At 45.5% G+C, this 19567-nt stretch overlaps 1 protein-coding gene and 1 long non-coding RNA gene across 3 annotated transcripts in view; one reads left to right on the top strand and one right to left on the bottom strand.

Annotated features, from left to right (window-relative positions):
- Positions 1-313: 313 nt before the first annotated feature.
- Positions 314-3259, bottom strand: LOC103691274 (uncharacterized). Its single transcript, XR_590564.4, has 2 exons — positions 2891-3259; positions 314-1183 (listed from the first exon to the last, which is right to left on the bottom strand). It is a non-coding gene; the product is annotated as an uncharacterized LOC103691274 (long non-coding RNA).
- Position 3260: 1 nt separating this feature from the next.
- Rad9a (RAD9 checkpoint clamp component A) overlaps positions 3261-19567 on the top strand; it is a 65069-nt gene continuing 48762 nt past the window's right edge. For both annotated transcript variants that reach the window (XM_063282223.1, XM_063282180.1), the window contains exons 1-2: positions 3261-3586; positions 6644-6849. In XM_063282223.1, coding sequence (XP_063138293.1) covers positions 6840-6849 — 10 coding nt within the window. In that variant the 5' untranslated portion in view covers positions 3261-3586; positions 6644-6839. The remainder of the gene's footprint in view (positions 3587-6643; positions 6850-19567) is intronic.

Raw genomic sequence — 19567 nt, 5'->3', positions numbered from 1 at the left:
TTGCCACCAATATGGTTAAGAGACCAAGCCTATCCTTGAAGCTGAACTCCCTTTTGGACATTCGATGCTACTTTTTTTTTTTTTCTATTTTTCAGAGCCAGGGACCGAACCCAGGGCCTTGTGCTTGCTAGGCAAGTGCTCTACCACTGAGCTAAATCCCCAACCCCTCGATGCTACTTCTTAAACATATTTTCTATTTTGGGTTCTAAGAAAGCCTGGTTTTCAAAGCCAGCCCATGGTTATCAGTGACCCCACCCACCTAGGGGCTGCTTCTGCTCATCTCAGCTTGTAAGAACACTTAGTGGCTAAGGCATAGGGGCACAGGCTTTTTATTCCCTACCCTTTGGAGGGAGAGGGAGAGAGACCTCTGAATTTGAGGCCTACATGGGGAGGTTGAAGACACCCAGGGCTATACAGTAAGACCTTGTCTAAAAAAATTAAAAATAAAGAAATAATTGAATTAGTGCTCCCATCATTATCCTATTCACCCTAGTGCCAAGACTGTGCTCTGTGCCTGTGACATTTGACACACTACACGGATCAGGGGTAAGTGTGCCCAGTGCCAAGACTGTGCTCTGTGCCTGTGACACTGGCACACTACACGGATCAGGGGTAAGTGTGCCCAGTGCCTCCCTTAATGTCCTGAGAGGAACTGACACCAGACATGAACATCACAGTACATCCAGTTTCATAAATGTGCCTTTCCCAAACCCTTGGGGGAATTCCCAGGCCTATCCTCACACTAAAGTCCAGAAGAGCTGGGTATCTCTGGGAGGGGAACTGTGGGCCTCAGCCCTGGCTCCATCACTTTCCTGTACTCAAAACTGGAAAGCCATAAGCACCCCCTTGTCTCTTTGGTTTCTGTTTTAAAGCAACGCAGTTCATTTACACACAGCTAGGGCTCAGCTTCTGAGTCTCTCTGGAATAAGAGTCATTTAAATCAGTCTGTGTGGTTTCCGTGAGGTCAGAAGGAGGAATACAGGGAAGCTAGTTCCATTACTGAGCAAATCTGGGGCTGCCTTTCCTCCGGCAGCTAAGCAGGAGTCACATCAGATTGCTGAGCTAGTGCTGAAGGCTGGTGAGATCAACAGTGTCGGGCAGCTCTGCGTCCTGCATGCTCAGCTTAAAAAGCAGGGATACAGTCATGGACGCCTCTCCAAGCAACCTCTTATCCACAAGGACCCTAAGAAATAAATACTCAGCATCAGAGAAAACAAAGACTAGAAAGGAAAGTACTTGCAAATAACTAAGATATGTGTGTACAAAGCTTAAACAAATCACCGACTACCTTAACTTAAAAGGAGAATTGGGTCTCTGTCCTACCCTTTAGTGACTCACACCCATCTTCATAGGCAACAGCTATCCTGGCTACTGAGGCTCCCCAAAGATGGTGGAGCCTCATGGTGATGAAATCAAATACACTCGTGTGTATTCTTTTGAAATGTAGGTGATAGCATTTACATTTTTAATTACAATTTTATACTTTGTATGTGTGCATGTGTACACATATGCCACAGCTTGTGTGTGGCGGCCAAGGGAACAACTGCAGGGAGTCAGTTCTCCCCTTCCAACAGGTAGGTTTCAGGGATCAAACTCAGGTCGTCAGGCTTGGTGACAGGTACCCTTATCCACTGAGCCCTCTCACTGGCCCTAGACAACAGCATGTTCTATAGAAAACTTTAAAATAATTTCAAACTATGAGTTTCACATCCCTTTCACGTAAAGAGATGCCTCAATTTTTTTAAATACCCAGGTAAAGAGTTTATCTGGTGTGTTCATGGCCCAGAGTTCAACACCAAGCATCACACAAACAAAACCTAAATAAGCATAAGTAGTCAATGTTATAGAATCTATTATGCATTTTTTGTACTTGTGTAGAACTGTTTCAGACTTCATTTATTGCCATATACATATTTTTTCTTTTTTTTTCTTTTATTGGATTTTATTTACATTTCAAATGTTAGTCCCTTTCCCAGTTTCCTGGACATAAGCCCCCTATCCCATCCCCTTCCTCTCTTCTATAAGGGTGTTCCCCCCCCATCCACCCCCTTCCCACCCTCCCCATTATGTATTTTAAGTGACCTTTTAAATTATTTTTTGAGACAGGGTTTCTTTTTGTAACCCTGACTATCCTGGAACCCACTCTGCAGACCCAAGGGCCTGAAACTCAGATCTGACTGCCTCTGTCTCCCCAGTACTGCGATCAAATGTGTGTATCACTTGGTGGGCTATATAAGTGACCGTTTATTATAAAGTCTTTTTACATTTTTAAAAAAACCCATTTCAAGCAACATACTACTAAGCACTTTTGTCTGTATTTTTGTTTACAAAAATATTTCATTTGCTATTAAATCCGTAGGTTGTATTTCTAAAATTGCTAAAGCAAAGACTATATACATTTTTAATTTCATGAGATATCGCCTAATTTCCTTCCAGGAAGTTGCACCTTTTTATAGTAAGTGGGAATGTCTATCTCCTTAAAGAGCCATCCAGCCTACACACCCAAGTCACTTTATAATACTCTCAGAGGGGCAAAGGGCAGGCCTTGTAACCACCAGTGTTCAGAAACTGAGACACAACAGAAACTATCACATATCTAATAAAGCCTGAATCAGATTCTGGGTTTCTAGATTTTCATTCCAGGAGTCTAACTCTGGACACAGAGACGGCGGTTTCTCAGAGGTCAATTCACTGACTTCACACTGGTGCTGAAGCAGGGCTCTGGGTGGAAAACGCCTGGAAACACACAACTCCCACAGTCAGGGTCAGACACCCTTGCGATCAGGGGCCCCATTCAATTCCCCCGATACCGCAGCCCTGATTTGAACATTTGGGGTAATGAGGCTCTCATATCTCTCTCAGGCTACCCCCATCCTGGGCTAGGTCCCACCTTCAAAGCCTTCTCCTTATGCCGACGCAGGATCACCAGTGGTCACCCCATACCCAGAGTCAGGGTAACACCTCATTAGGCTGTTTAAAAACACAGCAATATCAAACCCTCCTCTTAACTCCGGCTTCGGCCCCTACTCGGCAAGGTAGACGCCCCAGAGGCAGGGCATCCAAGAGTTCGACCTTTCAGGCCTGGGCAGCCTCTCGTCAGGCCGCAGCAACAGCGTCGGCAGAGACTACTGCTCGTTTGAACCAACTGCGACGCTCGGGCGCCATCTTGTGTCCATTCCTCAGGCCTATTAGTGGCAAATTGGAAACTACATTTCCCAGCGTGCCTAGCGCAACCGCACAGGCGCAATGAATGTCCTCTCGTTTCCATGGGAACCTCGACCCCAAGTAATCGGGACAGTTCTTCTCTGAGGGGTTAGTTAGAATATTGCTCCCTCAGATAAAAGGAAGGCAGGACCGGATTTGCCGACAATTACGGGGACAAAGTGGGGGAACTTCACCTGCCTCCAGGGACCAACACTGCCAAATTCTCCGGGGTGTCCTGGAGTACGCGCGCTCCCGGGGCCTCGGCGTCCTGAGGAGTTCGGCGAGACCAGAGTTTGGCTCTCTGGCCTGCAAGGTGCTCTCACCTTGAGCCAATTTCTAAATCTTGTCACCCTCCAGCGCAGGGCCTACGCAACACACACAGGTACTCCTTGGGAACAAGCGGACAGCGGGTGGGGATGGTGGGTATTGAGTGAACGTGGAAGTAGAATCCTGTCCGGGAGGAGACCGGTGCAACTGGGGCTTGGACCCGACTCTTGTCTCCAAAGAAGTCCGAACCCCAGGCTGATCCCTGAGTTCCACTCAGTACAATTGGGTTTGCTCTGGAATAGAAGACAAACCCCTTTATTTCGTTGAACCGAAGTTTCAGTCTTTGTAAAATAAGGAAGGTACTTGAGCACGTTGTGGTGGTGCACGCCTTAAGAAGAAGTGGACCTCTCCGAGTTCAAGGCCAGCTCGACATATATTTTGAGTCCAGGTCAGCCAAGGCTACATAATGAGAATTTGTCTCAAAATAAAATAAAATAAAATAAAATAAAATGGCACTCGAAACAAATAATCCTTAAGATGTTTTCTAGCCATGCAATTAATTTACCTACAGCTATAGTTGCTGCCTCTCCCCAAGTGCAAAGAAAAAATGGCGGTGGAGGGTGGGGAATGAGATAGTTTAACCAAGACTCTCAGCTTGGGATCTAGACAACCTAGATTTGTGATTTGGGTACAGATTTATGTGCCTGGGTACTTTAACTGTCTGCCTGTATGTGTGCCATGTGAATACCTGTTGCTAATGAAGATCGGAAATGATGTCAGATCCTCTGGAACTGGAGTTAATGATGGTTATGAACCCTTCATGTGGGTGCTGGGGATCAAACCTAGTCCCCTGCAATAACAAGTGCTCTTACGTGCTGAGCTAGGCCCCCACCTCGGGGTGTGTTTTGTTTCTTTTATTTATTTATTTATTTATTTATTTATTTATTTATTTATTTATTTATTTATTATAAGTACACTGTAGCTGTCTTCAGATACACCAGAAGAGGGCATCGGATCTCTTTACAGATGGTTGTGAGCCACCATGTGGTTGCTGGGAATTGAACTCATGACCTCTGGAAGAGAAGTCGGGTGCTCTTAACCGCTGAGCCATCTCTCTAGCCCTCGTTTTGTTTTTCAAGACAGGGTTTCTCTGTATGTAGCCCTGACCGTCCTGGAACTCACTCTATAGACCAGGCAAGCCTCAAACTCACAGAGATCACACACACACACACACACACACACACACCCTACATTTTTAGTTCAATGCCTACATACAGTAACCACTATTCTAAGTAATGCTTCTCAGGCAGGATTGTGAGGAGGAGGCTTGAGTCTGAAGGCCAGGGCACTTACAGGCCCAGCATGTAGGGAGGATTCAGGGTCCACCATCAGGGGGTGGGGAAGATGCTTTTCCTTCCTTAGGATTCATAGAGGATGTGGGCACTTACTTGTTATATGAAAGTTGCTGAATATACTTAAAATATTTTAAAAGATTCAAATGCTCTATCTGCATGTTCATAGATGGTCGTGAGCTACCATGTAGTTGCTGGGAATTGACCTCAGGGCCTCTGGAAGAGTAGACAGTGCTCTTGACCACTGAGCCATCTCTCCAGCCCTTAAAAAAACATTTTCAAAATATTCATTCTTTTACTTGATATGTATGGGTATTTAGCCTGTGGATGTCTGTATACAACATGCATGCAGTGCCAACAGAGGTCAGAAGAGGGCATCAGATCCTCCTGGAACTGACATTAGGAATGCTTTTGAGCTTCCATATGGGTGCTGAGAATCAAACCTGGGTTCTCTGCAAGAGTAACAAGTACTCTAAGACACTGAGCCATCCCTCCAACCCCCGTGCACTTAAACACCTATTATGTATGTGATACTGTATGGGTACTCTGAGGAATGTGATGATGTAAATAGAACCTCTGCCCCCAGAAAACAGAGTCCAAACATTAAGTTAAGTAAATATTAACGTGGGGCTGGGGATTTAGCTCAGTGGTGGAGCGCTTGCCTAGGAAGCGCAAGGCCCTGGGTTCGGTCCCCAGCTCCGAAAAAAAGAATTAAAAAAAAAAGTAAATATTAATGTAGCATTCAAGGTCTAGGTCACTGTGCTCTGGAGATTCCAATGCAGGAGAGCCCACTCCCAAATCACAATATACCTAGAAAAAGAGGAGGCTTCACATGACCTTCCTAATGATATGTATTAGAAAATGTAAAGTGTACACGTCAAAAATTAGGGACAAGGTGGGGGTTGGGGATTTAGCTCAGTGGTAGAACGCTTGCCTAGGAAGCACAAGGCCCTGGGTTCGGTCCCCAGCTCCGAAAAAAAGAACCAAAAAAAAAAAAAATTAGGGACAAGGTATTCTGGGGACCCTTCTTACAGCTTGTGATCATAGAAGAGCATTGTCTGTGCTCCTGACTAGATGGTCCTAGAAGACAGATTCTGTATTCTCCTCATATATCTCAGCATATAATATATATCAGTGAGTAGTTTCCCTGTATGGGACCAGGCTAGGTACTTAAGGACTGGAGGCCTTCTTACATTCCTAAGGAGGAAGAACATGACCGGGCAGGTGGTTATGGGGCAAGAGCCAGATTGTGGCATATTTTGTACAGTACCAACCCACTGAGAGAGCAAACTAATAGTGTCTTGATGTGTAGAAAGGTCTATGAACCTCCTTTCCTGGAGCTTTAAGGAAGAGCTATAATGGGAGGAATGAAACCTAGACCATGAGGCAACCTTAAAGAACAAAGGGACACCCCTTCAATCCATGTCCATATTTGACAACCCATAGCCACCCACTATAACCTCCCATCTATGATGCCCTTGGCAGCAGGAAGCTACTTCTACCACACCAGGTTGCCAGGCCGCTGCAAAAGGATGAGCAAAGCGACTCCATCTCCAGGATGCTCGGGGTCCTACTTTTCTCCTAGCCCAGAAGTTAGCCTTCTGAGACAGGGGTCCAGGGAGTCGAGGCAGCAGTGTCTCTCAAGTAAGGCACAAATAGACAAGACCTAGAGGAGGAAGCCTGGGGGACAGGGCCTCTTGAAAAAGGTCCGAGTTTCCCAGTCATCTGACTTGAGGTGGGTGCAAGGTCACCTTCAAACCAGGGAAATGGGGAGACGGTGTAAAAGGGGAGCACACAACCAATTGCCTTTTCTGTCCTAGATATGGGATGATTCAGACCTTCAGGAGACTATGAGTGCTCCCCTTTTTGGAAACATAAACCCAGGAGAGACCTTACCCGAAAGATCGCCCTGGTTTGTACCTGGAAGCCTGCGGTTGCTCTGCGTCTGCTTCATCTCCGCTGGCTGCAGATAACCGCTTGCACGGTGTGTGGGATTCCTTCACGGCTCACTGTCAGATGAAGTCTGGTAAGTCCAGGCCTGCTGGGTAAGAAGTCATGATAGCTCCATGTCTACCAAGGAGGCCTGTGCCTGCCGGTTTCGGGAGTATAATGGTCCTTTACCATTTGCAGAGCACCGTCGCTTGCATGCGATCTCATTTGGTCTCAGCAGCAGCAGATTCTTGTGATGTAGTTTCACTTTTCAATCTGAAGGTCCTCTTCTTAGGGTATAGATCTAAGAGCTAACTGACGGCATTGAGACCAGTAGTTTCCTGCCTAATATCGCTAAGGGACTGGGAGGCCACAATCCTCAGCTGGATTCCAGAAAGCAATTCTCTCTCTTCCCAACTCAGCCAGAATTTCCTGCCTATTTTCTACCTATTCACAGGACCTATTCACAGATATATTAGAAGAGAGTCTCTCATTCTCTTGACTCATTGGATGCAAACCTGTTCCCATGTGTGCAATCCCGTTGAGAGTTACAGCTCCTTTCCTTGACTCTGCCAGGTTTACCCTCTGGCACATGAGTACCCAGATAGCTGAGATACTTGGGGAATTGTGTTTCTGGCTATAGGAGCAAGAATAGGAATCTGTCTGGGTTCAGTCCCAGCTCAGAAAATAAAGAAAAAAAAAAAAGAATAGGAATCTGTTCCCCACCTGCATGGGGAAGGAAGCTGTAAAAGTTTGCCTGGCGAGGCTAGCCTGGGTAGGAATTCCTACCCCACCCAGCTGGTCCTCCAGATTCAGGGAGCTGGAGAGGTACAGTGACAGGTGAGAATGACAAGGAAGGGCACAAAGACAGGAAGACCAGGTCAAAGCAGAGACAGCTGTCAGGTGAGATAGGTCTGGGTAGGAGGCTCATTGACAAGAGGGATTATGTGTGTCCTACATGACTTGTTCTCATGTGTCCTGAGGAGGTTTAGAGATAGGTGGGTTTACCCTATCTTCCCAAGCAGCCATCCTGGTTTGGCTAACTGATTCCCAGCCTAAGAAGCCCTCAGGACCATACCACCCACTCACTGATGGTTCAACTACATACCTCCTTCTTGTCTGTCCACATTCTGAAGACTTCATTGTCCTGAATGCTCCTGTGTTGGGATGACTTCTGTGTCTTCAGAAGGTCTTGCTGCTGCCATCCCGCAGGACCAGCTGAAGCACAGGAGCACATGCCACTTGCTGGGCCTCTGCATCTTGTCCTAGGTGTGTCCCTGTTGTACTGAACTTCCAGGAAGATATCTCTGATTCCTCTTCTCTGACAAAGGAGAAAGGACCCAGATAAGAGAGGAGGACAGGGGGGGTTGGGGATTTAGCTCAGTGGTAGAGCGCTTGCCTAGCAAGCTCAAGGCCCTGGGTTCGGTCCTCAGCTCCGGGGGGGGGGGGAGGGCAGGGCAGCAATGCCAGGAACTTGGAGCCTAGGTGAGAAGGGACTCCATTAAAGGGAGGACATCATGGAACTGAAGGCCAGGGAACTAAGGTAGCTTGGGCGTCAAGGTTTCTGGCAGTGGGTTGTGGGGGCAGGCAAAGGCTGGTTTGAGCAAGGAACTGCCCTTGGAAGGATTCTTTTTCTTGTTGGAACTATGGTGGATTGGAGTACGAGGGCCTTGAAGGGTTCGTGTGACAGAGCAGCTGGGACAAAGTCCATTCTCTTTCCTTGCAGCTCATCTCTGAGTGTGGGAGCTCCGAGCAACCTCCTGTTGCCTCCTCAATTCTACTTCCAGACCCCTCACACCCAGACGTAAGCCTCTGGGTGGCAATCCAGACTCTGATGGTCTTTCTTCAGACATCTCCCTTTTGCTCCCATGTCCTTGACCTTGCCCCCATCCCTGTCACCATGCCTTCATGGTTCCTAGGCTTTCATTGCTGTTTCTAGGCTAACGACAGGCTGTGTCATTCCATCAGCGCAAAGACTCGGGCCATCTTTTGGAGCCTCACATCACTTTCACATTACTCCATGTCCAGTGCCTTCAGCGGTGCATTCCTTCATGACTCAGGGCCATTCCACATGGCACTGCCCTGCCTTTCTATCTTTATCTTCCAGGATCCTAGCCTGTGTCTCCCTCCCTCCATCCCTCCCTCCCTTCCTTCCTTCCTTCCTTTCTTTCTTTCTTTCTTTCTTTCTTTCTTTCTTTCTTTCTTTCTTTCTTTCTTTCCTTCTTTCTTTCTTTCTTTCTTTCTTTCTTTCTTTCTTTCTTTCTTTCTTTCTTTCCTCTTTTGTTTAGGTTTGTTTGCTTGTTCGTTTGTTTTAAAACAGGGTTTCTCTGTTGTAGAATCACTCTGTAGACCAGACTGGTCTCCAACTCAGATCTGCCTACCTCTGCTCATGAGTGCTGGGATTAGAGGTATGGGCCATCACAATAACTGTTCCTTTGAGACACTTCAGTTCTCTGCCTAGAAGTTGCCTGCTCTGCCTAGAAGGCCCCTCTAACCTGTTTACAGGAGTGGGGAGAAGGCTGAGTGTAGAAGATGCTTGCCATGTAACCCCGAAGACCCAGATCCCTAGAACCCATGTAAACTCAGGCACAATAACATAGGCACCTGTAACCCCAGTGCTGCTATGGGGAGAGAAGACAAGGGAACCTATGGAAGTCTGGTGCATGCTCAGTAAAGAAGAGATATCCTGTCTGAAGAAGGTAGAAGGCAAGGACCAACACCCAAGATTGTCTTCCAGCCACTACCTGCATGCTGTGGCATGTATGGATCCACACTAGCACACAGACATATCACAGATATCCACAAAACAAAATACTAGCACACCAGGTACATGGGCAAGACATTTCATATAAATAAAATGAAAATAAAACAACTTTTACAAACTTAAAAATAGGGCTAGGCAAGGTAGCCCATTCCTTTAATCCCAGCACTCAAAAGGCAAAGCCAGGCAGATCTCTGTGAGTTCCAGACCAGCCAAGGTTTCATGGTGAGACCGTTTGAAAAAACAACAGGGGGCTGGAGAGATGGCTCAGTGGTTAAGAGCACTGACTACTCTTCCAGAGGTCCTGAGTTCAATTCCCAGCAACCACATGGTGGCTCACAACCATCTGTAATGAGATCCGATGCCCTCTTCTGGTGTGTCTGAAGACAGCTACAGTATACTCATACATTAAATAAATAGTATTTAAAAATAATTTTGGTAAAAATATGCATAACATAAAATTTACTACTTTATCCCTTTTTGTAAAACAGGTTTTTGCTGTATAGTTTAGATTGGCCTTAAACTCTTCCTGATTCAGCCTTCTGAGTGCTGAGATTCTAAGCATGCACTACTATAATTTACTTTAGTCATTTAAAAATATATAATTGGGCCAAGCATGGTGGAGCATGCCTTTAATCCCAGCACTTGGAAGTCAAGGCAAGTGAATCTCTGAGAATTTGAGGCCAGCCTGGTCTACATATAAAGTTCTAGCATAGCCAGGGTTTTTATAAGAGCTCCTGTCTCAAAAAATCATCATCATCATCATCAACAACAACAAAGTACATAATTGTTTGGGGGCTGAAGCAATGCTTCAGTGGTTAAGAGTAGTTAAAACTTTCAGAGGACCTGGCTTAAATTTCTAGCACTAGTCACAACCTTCCATAGCTTCAGTCTCAGGGGATCTGACACCTTCTTCTGACCTCTGTAGGCACCAGATGTGCATGTGGTGCACAAACATACATGCAGGCAAAACATCCATATACATAAAAATACATAAATAAAGATTTGAAGTATAAGCCAGGTATTGGTGGTTCATGCCTTTAATTCCAGCACTCGGGAGGCAGAGGCAGGAGGATCTCTGAGTTTAAGACCAGCCTGGTCTACAAAGTGAGGTCCAGGACAGCCAGGGCTACACAGGGAAATCCTGTCTCCACAACACACCCAAAAAAAATTTTTTTTTTGGTTCTTTTTTTTGGAGCTGGGGACCAAACCCAGGGCCTTGCGCTTTCTAGGCAAGCGCTCTATCACTGAGCTAAATCCGCAACCCCAAAAACATGTAGCCCAGGCTGGCCTCGAACTCGTGATCCTCCTGCCTCTGCCTCCTTCAGCAAATCCTACTGGCGTGCGCCACCACAACCGGTCAAAATTTTTAATTAATATAATTTAAATTTTTACAAGTATAAATTGTAGCGTCAACTGTATGCACAGGCTGCAGCTATGGCTCAGAGGCAGAGCACTTCCTGTCATGTATTAGTGAGACACTAGATTCAGTCCCCAGCATTGCACCACAGAGTACATTTGTAATATACAGCCTCAGCACTATCCACGTCTAGAAACGTTTCCTTATCACAAACAGAAACTCGCCTGTGGTACAGTGTGCTTTCTGTGAATCTGCCTCCTTCAGTACTGCTGGGAATGGAATCTTACCTCATTTGGGCCTTTGCATGTGGCTTAATTCACTTAGCATAATGTGTTCAGGTTTTAGCCAAGTCGTTCCATATTCCAGAATGTCATTCCTTGTTAAGGTAGAGATAGTCCTTTTACGTATTCATGCAGTTTACCTATCCATTTTCACGTTTTTAAGCATTTGGAGTCTAAGCCTTTGTCTGCTGTGAGAAATGCTGCAGCGGGCATTGTCTTGTGTGTGCCTGAGTCCCAGCTTTCACTTTGTCTGGGTACACAACTGAGAGTGGGGTTGCTGGATCATTCTGAGCAACTTTATGAGAAACTGCCAAAGTGTTTTCCATCCATACCAACCAAGAAATAATGAGGAAAATCTAGGCTCTAGACCATAATCACAACAAACAAACCTAGCAAACACACACTCATACTATCTGAACTGTCTCTCTTTTTTTTTTTTCCCCCCCGGAGCTGAGTTCCGAACCCAGGGTCTTGCGCTTGCAAGGCAAGCACTCTACCACTGAGCTAAATCCCCAACCCCCTGAACTGTCTCTTCTATCAAAGACTCATCCCTTCCATTGTTTTTTTACAAAGTGATAAGTTGAAACTATGTGGTTATTATGTTCCCCAATAATCTACCAACCATTGGTTTTATTCTTATTTACTTTTTGTGTGTCTAGGGGATCATTAAAGGCCTTGTGTATGCTAGGCGAGTTCTCTGTTATTAAGTTGCACCCCTAAACCCTCAAATACTAGTTTTAACATCAGGTAATAGTCTTGCCTAAATTATTTATTTCACTGTATTTTAAAAATTGTGTAATTTCTCTATATTATACATTTGATTGATTTAGTAAGCTATTATTTTTCAGTAAAAAGATTTTTTTCTTGTCACATTTACCCCTGCAGATTCAATGTGTTACATCATTGCGATTAGTATTGTTTTTGAGGACTTATTTAATGTGTATGTGTATGTCCCTGAGTGTGTTTATATGCAGTGGGTACTCACTGAGACAAAAGAGGGTGTTGGATCCCCTGGAGCTGGAGTTATAGGAAGTTATGAGCTTTGGGGAATGTAGGTGCTGGGAACTAAACTTGGATCTTCTGTGAGAGCAGTATCAGTGGAGCCACTCTCCAGCCCCACAGTGATCTTTCTGGTACTCAAGTTTAGGCAGTAGGAGCCCCTACAGTTGACCCTAGGTCTCTGAGCACGTTGTTGCTCCTGTCACAGGACACTGTTCCAGGTACACCTTGATCTACCCTGATGAAAATTACCATTCATTCAGAGATCTCAGGTTCTTATATTTTTGGTTGTGAGCCTAGCCTTTAACGGCTGAGCCATCTCTCCAGCCCAGATCTCAGGTTCTTTAAGAGGGAAAACTGTTTTCAGAAACTAAAAGCAACTCCAGATATGCTCTTTGCTGCATGCATTGCTTCTAGGCTTTTAGGATGGATGGTAAATGGGAGGTTTAGGACTTGAGTTTTAGGACTGCTGACTCAGACCAGGGCAGAGCCTGCCACTGTAAATGGCTCTAAAATTGGGACATGGCCTGTTATTGGCTTTTAGAGATAATTAGAAATGATCCTGAGAGAAGAAAAGATTTGAGGTAAACCCCAGACAACTGGCTCCTCCCCTTGCCTGACACAGCACAGAGTTGGCACTCAAGCAGAACACAGGAGTTCTGCTGCACTGGAAGGCAGAGCGCATGGTTGAGGGCCACTAAAGCAGGTGGAAATCCAAAGGCAAGCTGCGGGGAAGATAGCTGTGGAGACTGCCAGTCTGTGTGTGGCTTCTCTGTGAACCCTTAGCTGAGGCTAGCTACACATGTGCAGGGTGACTGTGGGAACTGACAGATTTACTGTTGCTGTGAGGCTGAGAGGGAAGGCGAGATTCTACAGATCCCACGGTCCTATGAGAATTTGGATTGTGGGTTAATCAGAATGAAAATACTTCATTAATATTCTGGCTGACATGAGACCTCAGTGAACTTATGCTGTAGGAATAGGGACCATGACCTAGAAGCTGGAAAGACAAACTAGAGACCCCCAAATCTGGCCTACCACAGGTCCACTACAACCTGTGTGTTTGCTTGCTTTCTCTACCTGGCTAATCTATAGTACAGTGGCAGAGATGGTATGGGCTGGAACAACTGAACTCATTGTCTTGCTATTTTCAGAGGTCATTTCTAAACCCTTCTGTAGAACAAAGCTATCCCAAGCTTGTCTAATACATCCTAAATTCAAGTTGCAAAAAGATCAAGGAGAGGAAGCTGGAGAGATAGCTCTGCTGTTTAAGAGCACTAATTGCTCTCTCAGAGGACCAGAGTTTGGATCAGTACCATGCTGGGTAGCTCACAACCAGCTCCGGGGCATCCAGCACCCTCTTTTGGTTTCTGTAGGCACTTACACAGGCACACAGACACACAGACACACAGGTGCATGCATACACACACATGTTCAGGTAAAACATTCAAGCACAAAAAATTAAAATACAGTGTTTCTTAAAAACTTTAAAACTATGGGCTGGAGAGACAGCTCAGCGGTTAAGAGCACTATCCTGAGTTCAATTCCTAGCAACCACATGGCAGCTTACAACTGTTTCAAACTCCAAGATCTGACACCCTTACACTGACACACATGTAGGCAAAAAGCCAATACACATAAAATAAAAATAAATTAATTTTTTAAAAACTGTTTTATGTTTGTGGATGTTTTGCCTGCATGTATATTTGTACCACATGCATGCTGTGTCCTCAGAGACAGAAGAGAGTGCCTGATCCTTTGGGACTACACTTAGAGATGGTTGTGAGCTACCATGTATGGACTGCAACTTGAACCCTGTCCTCTGGAAGAGCAGTCAATGCTCCCAACCACTGAGCCAACCACTTAGCACTCCATAAATAATTAAGTGATTTTGTTTGTTTCATTTTCGAGACAGGGTCTTTTTTATTATTTATTTTATTTTATTTTATTTATATAAGTACACTGTAGCTGTCTTCAGACACACCAGAGGAGGCCCCTTGGGATCTCATTACAGATGGTTGTGAGCCACCATGTGGTTGCTGGGAATTGAATTCAGGACCTCTGGAAGAGCAGTCAGTGTTCTTAACCGCTGAGCCATCTCTCCAGCTCATTTGTTTCATTTTTTTTTTCTTTTCTTTTTTTCGGAGCTGGGGATCGAACCCAGGACCTTGCGCTTGCTAGGCAAGCACTCTACCACTGAGCTAAATCCCCAACCCCATTTGTTTCCTTTTTAAGACAGGGTTTCTCTGTGTAGCTCTCACTGTCCTGGAACTCATTCTGTACACTAGGCTGGCCTCGAACTCACAGAGATGCACTCAGGAGGAAGAGGCAGGCAAATCTCTGAGTTCAAGGTCAGCCTGGTCCACAGAGTAAGCTCCAGGACAGCAAGGGCTACACAGCGAAACCTGTCTCGAAAAAACCAAAGCCAAAAACATGTCCCCCACAACCTCCACAAAAGCACAGGAACAGGCCCAGCTTGGGTGCCCGTGCCTTTAAAAAGAAAGGACAAAATTCCACAGTTTATTTGTTTATCTTCATATCAGTTTACTCAATGTCATGAGTGTCTGGCCGCAGGTATCTGTGCAGTACCTGCCTGCAGTGCTCACAAAAACCATAAGAGGACCACACCCCTGGAACTGGAGTTACAGATGGTTTGAGCTGCCACGTGGGTGCTGGAACTGAACCCTATCCTCTGCAAGAGCAGCATGGACTCTTAACTACTGAGCCATCTCTCCCGTCCTGCATGATTCTATCCGTGTGAAGTGTTCAGAATAGGGAACTCCATAGAGACTGAAAATATGTTGGCTGTTGCCAAGGGGACTTGGAACTGTCGGTAGCTGCAGAGTTTCTCTATGGAGTGATTGGAATGTTGTTGAACCAAGTAATCATGTTAGAGATATGGTCCCCTGATTAAGAGCATGTACTGCTTTTCCATAGGCCCAAGTTGAATTCCCAACACTCACATCAGATGGCTTATGACCACCTGTAACTCCGACATCAGAGGAATTTGTCTTTGCAGACACACATACAATACACACAGTGCAATAACCCTCGGCACACACAAATAATGAAAAAAAAATTTTTTTTGGTTCTTTTTTTCGGAGCTGGGGATCGAACCCAGGGCCTTGCGCTTGCTAGGCAAGCGCTCTACCACGATTGGGGTTGGGGATTTAGCTCAGTGGTAGAGCGCTTGCCTAGCAAGCGCAAGGCCCTGGGTTCGATCCCCAGCTCCGAAAAAAAAAAGAAAAAAGAAAAAAAAAAGATTTATTTATTTATTATGTATACATAGTCTGCCTGCATGTATGCCTGCAGGCCAGAAGGGGGCACCAGATCCCATTACAGATGGTTGTGAGCCACCATGTGGTTGCTGGGATTTGAACTCAGGACCTCTGGAAGAGCAGGTGGTGCTCTTAACCTCTGAGCCACCTCTCCAGCCCCATCATACTTAAAATCTTTTAAAAATTCCTTTACATGCATTGGTGTTTTGCCTGCATGTATATCTGTGTGAAGTTAGTGCTCCAAACCACTAAGCCATTTCTCTACATGGACTGCTGAGATGGCTCAGAGGGAACAAACCCTTGCTGCCAAGTCTGGCAACCTTAGTTCAATCCCCAGAACCCATGTAAAGGTAGAAGGGGAATCAGTTTCACAAAGTTGTTCTCTGCCATGTCCTTGACTGCGTGTCTGCACACACGCACATCGCCCTGCCTGCTAACAGGACAGTAAGCTTTCTTTTTTTTTTTTTTTTTTGGTTCTTTTTTTTCGGAGCTGGGGACCGAACCCAGGGCCTTGCACTTCCTAGGTAAGTGCTCCACCACTGAGCTAAATCCCCAGCCCCCGACAGTAAGCTTTCTTAACTGCTGAGCTATCTGCCCACCCCAGCACAGACATTTTACAGAATGACTGAAACTCCAAAGGCTGGCACCACTAGTTGTTGGTGTGGATATAAGGCTCTTAAACCATCTCCACTCTTCAATTCTGGGGATGGAGCTCAGGACTTCACACACTCGAGGTACCAATGCTAGCAGCATTTGGGGCACATCCCCTAAAACTGTTCTACATATTGATGGAAATTTAAAATGGTAGACTCATTTTGGGAGATGAATTTATTATTTATTCTAAAATTTAATATCCATGGGATGGAGAGATGGCTCAGTGGTTAGGAACACTGGCTGCTCTTCTAGACCTGGGTTGGGTTCCCAGCACCCACATGATAGCTCATAGTCCTCCATAACTCCAGTTCCAGAGATCTGATGCCCTCTCCGCTTCCATGGGCACCAGGCATGCACATAGTGCACAGACATACATGTAGGCAAAACATTCGTACACATGAAATAAAATAACTCGGGGGCTGGAGAGATGGCTCAGTGGTTAAGAGCACTGACTGCTCTTCCCAAGGTCCTGAGTTCAATTCCCAGCACCCACATGGTGGCTCACAACCATCTGTAATGGGATCTGATGCCCTCTTCTGGTGTGTCTGAGGACAGCTTCAGTGTACTCATATAAAGAAAGAAAAGAAAAGAAAAGAAAAAAATAAGTCTTTAAAAATAAATAAAATTGAGGGTTGGGGATTTAGCTCAGTGGTAGAGCGCTTGCCTAGGAAGCGCAAGGCCCTGGGTTCGGTCCCCAGCTCCGAAAAAAAGAATAGAAAAAAAAATTAAATAAAATTGCACATATCACATACAATCCAGTAATCTGAATTTTTGGCATTTACCCAAGAGAAAGTAGAAAACTTTATACAGAGACTTGTACACACCTGTTTATAACAGCTTTATTCAGCAGGTTTCAAAACTAGAAGTAATTGAAATGTCCACCAGCTGACACATGGCTAATGCATCTGGGCTTATTCACACGATGGAATATTACTCAGTCATAAAGATGAATAAGTTCGGGGCTGGGGATTTAGCTCAGTGGTAGAGCGCTTACCTAGGAAGCGCAAGGCCCTGGGTTCGGTCCCCAGCTCCGAAAAAAAGAACCAAAAAAAAAAAAAAAGATGAATAAGTTCAGTTGACTCATCTGTGACCTGCCTCTGCCCCAAGCCTGTGCCTGTGGCCATGGAGACAGAGTCTTCAGGTACTCACTCCTTCATCCCTGGCCTGGCCTGGGCAACAGAGACCTCAGTCTTCTCGAGCTAACTGGTCTTTTATCTCCAGATCTCACTCCTGAGCCCACCGCCCTGTTACTCACACTGCTCCCTGGCTGTTATCAGGCAGGGAAGGGCAGTGTGGTCTGAACCTCCCTCCCCATCTCCTTCACCGTAACCCTGCTCTGCTCTCACTGGTCCTCACCTCACACAGTGAACAAAGTGCCTGATGAAGAGCAGTGTGGCTGGACCTTGTGGGGATCACTAATTTTAATCTTTAAAAAAGTTTTATTTGGGGGGGTATGGTGACAATTTTGGAGTTTTGGTTTCTTTGAAACCACAGACTATTATATGTTGTCATTTTAATCCCAGGTGTGGGATGTGAGGCTGCTTCAGATTGTCTGCCACACCCGAGTATGGCCTGCCCCGAGCTCTAGCAGCTGCCCTGACAGCTGCAGATAGTTTCTGTGATAGTGTGACTGGGATTCCGGAGACGTCAGAGGGTGCATAAATGCTCAGCCCCACGCGGGTGACTGTTGGTGGTTGTTGTTGTTGTGTTGTTCGTTAAGTGGTTGTGTGCAGAGAAGAAACAAGAAGAAATTACATATCCTGACTGTGAAGATCAAAACTTGCCCCAAAGAACCGTCACCTCCAATCAGCAGGAAGTAGCCTAACAATAACTTTGCCTCCTTTCCTTTCTACCCTTTTTTCTCTCCTACCTTGTGGTATGGGGTTGAAAGGGTAAAAAAAGGGGGGAGGGCAGGTGGAGAAGGGTAGAAAAAGAAAGGCCCACAAAATAGCAAAAGTCAGGCTAAAGGGGTGGGATAGCCTTGTGTAGGTCAGAGCACAGCCTGGTGGAGTCAGCCCTCACCGACATCCGTGCGGGTCGCAGGAATCGATTCACCTTACCTGGCCTGCACCTTCGTCGGCTCAGCCATCTCATGAGCCCTCTTACACATACGATGAAGTGGAGGGAAGCTGGCAGGCCCATGCTGGTGTTTGTGAGAGATTTTTAGGAAAGACAAGATATGTCTCTGGTTACAGAAACCAAATTGTATGTGATGAGGGAATACATACAAAGAAGAGTAAGAAGCTTCCTGGGCTGATGGAATGTTCTAGATTACCGTGGCATAGGTGGTTAAGGTAGTTTCCACATTTTTCAGAGATGTGCACTTAAAATCTAATTTTGGAGGCTAGGTTTGTATCTGATCCCAGTTGCCCAGCTTGCACAAGACCCTGGGCTTGATCACAATACTGCCAAAAACAAGACAAAACAAACAAAAACCCTGTAATGTTGTTGCAGATAAATTATAGCTCAGTAAAGATGTTTTTTTAAAAATGCACATTACTAATATATCTAATTCCAAATCCCACTCCGGAAGGTTTTGTCTCATAATTTTTCTCCATTTTTTTTCCACAGTATGTGACCTTTTGGGGGGAGGGTCGCTCTGTGTAATCCTGGCAGTCCTGGAAGTCAAGGTTCCTAAGTTAAATATAAATATGAAGATGTCATAGAACGTCTTTAAATAGTTCTATAGTTCAAGAACCAAACTGTACGACACATCCTCAGAGAGGCTTGGCTTGGCGCCCTCCCTCCATTCTTAGCTAGCCCAACACTTCTTTTTCAAAAATTTTTATTAATTTTTATTTATATGAGTGCACTGCTGCTGTCTTCAGACACACCAGAAGAGGGCACCAGATCCCATTACAGATGATTGTGAGCCACCATGTGGTTGCTAGGAATTGAACTTAGGACCTCTGGAAAAGCAGCCAATGCTCTTAACCACTGAGCCATCTCTCCACTCCCCCCCCCCCACTTCTTTCTTTCTTTTTTTTCTTTCTTTTTCTTTTTTAAGATTTATTTATTGTTTGTATGTGAGTACGTTGTCGCTGTCTTCAGACACACCAGAGATCCCATGACAGATGGTTGTGAGCCACCCTGTGGTTGCTGGGAATTGAACTCAGGACCTCTGGAAAAGCAGCCAGTACTCTTTTTCTTTTCTTTTTTTCGGAGCTGGGGACCGAACCCAGGGCCTTGTGCTTGCTAGGCAAGAGCTCTACCTCTGGGGCTGGGGATTTAGCTCAGTGGTAGAGCGCTTACCTAGGAAGCGCAAGGCCCTGGGTTCGGTCCCCAGCTCCGAAAAAAAGAACCAAAAAAAAAAAAAAAAAAAAAAAAAAAGAGCTCTACCTCTGAGCTAAATCGCCAACCCCAGCAGCCAGTACTCTTAACCACTGAGCCATCTCTCCAGCCCCCAACCTGACATTTCTACTCTACCTTTCCTGTTTGTTTGTTTGTTTTTTAATTCATCAAATACATAGTTTACCTCTTTC

This window comes from Rattus norvegicus, chromosome 1 (assembly GCF_036323735.1).
Source record: "Rattus norvegicus strain BN/NHsdMcwi chromosome 1, GRCr8, whole genome shotgun sequence".
Classification (NCBI taxonomy): domain Eukaryota; kingdom Metazoa; phylum Chordata; class Mammalia; order Rodentia; family Muridae; genus Rattus; species Rattus norvegicus.
This window is presented reverse-complemented; position numbering and strand designations above follow the sequence as displayed.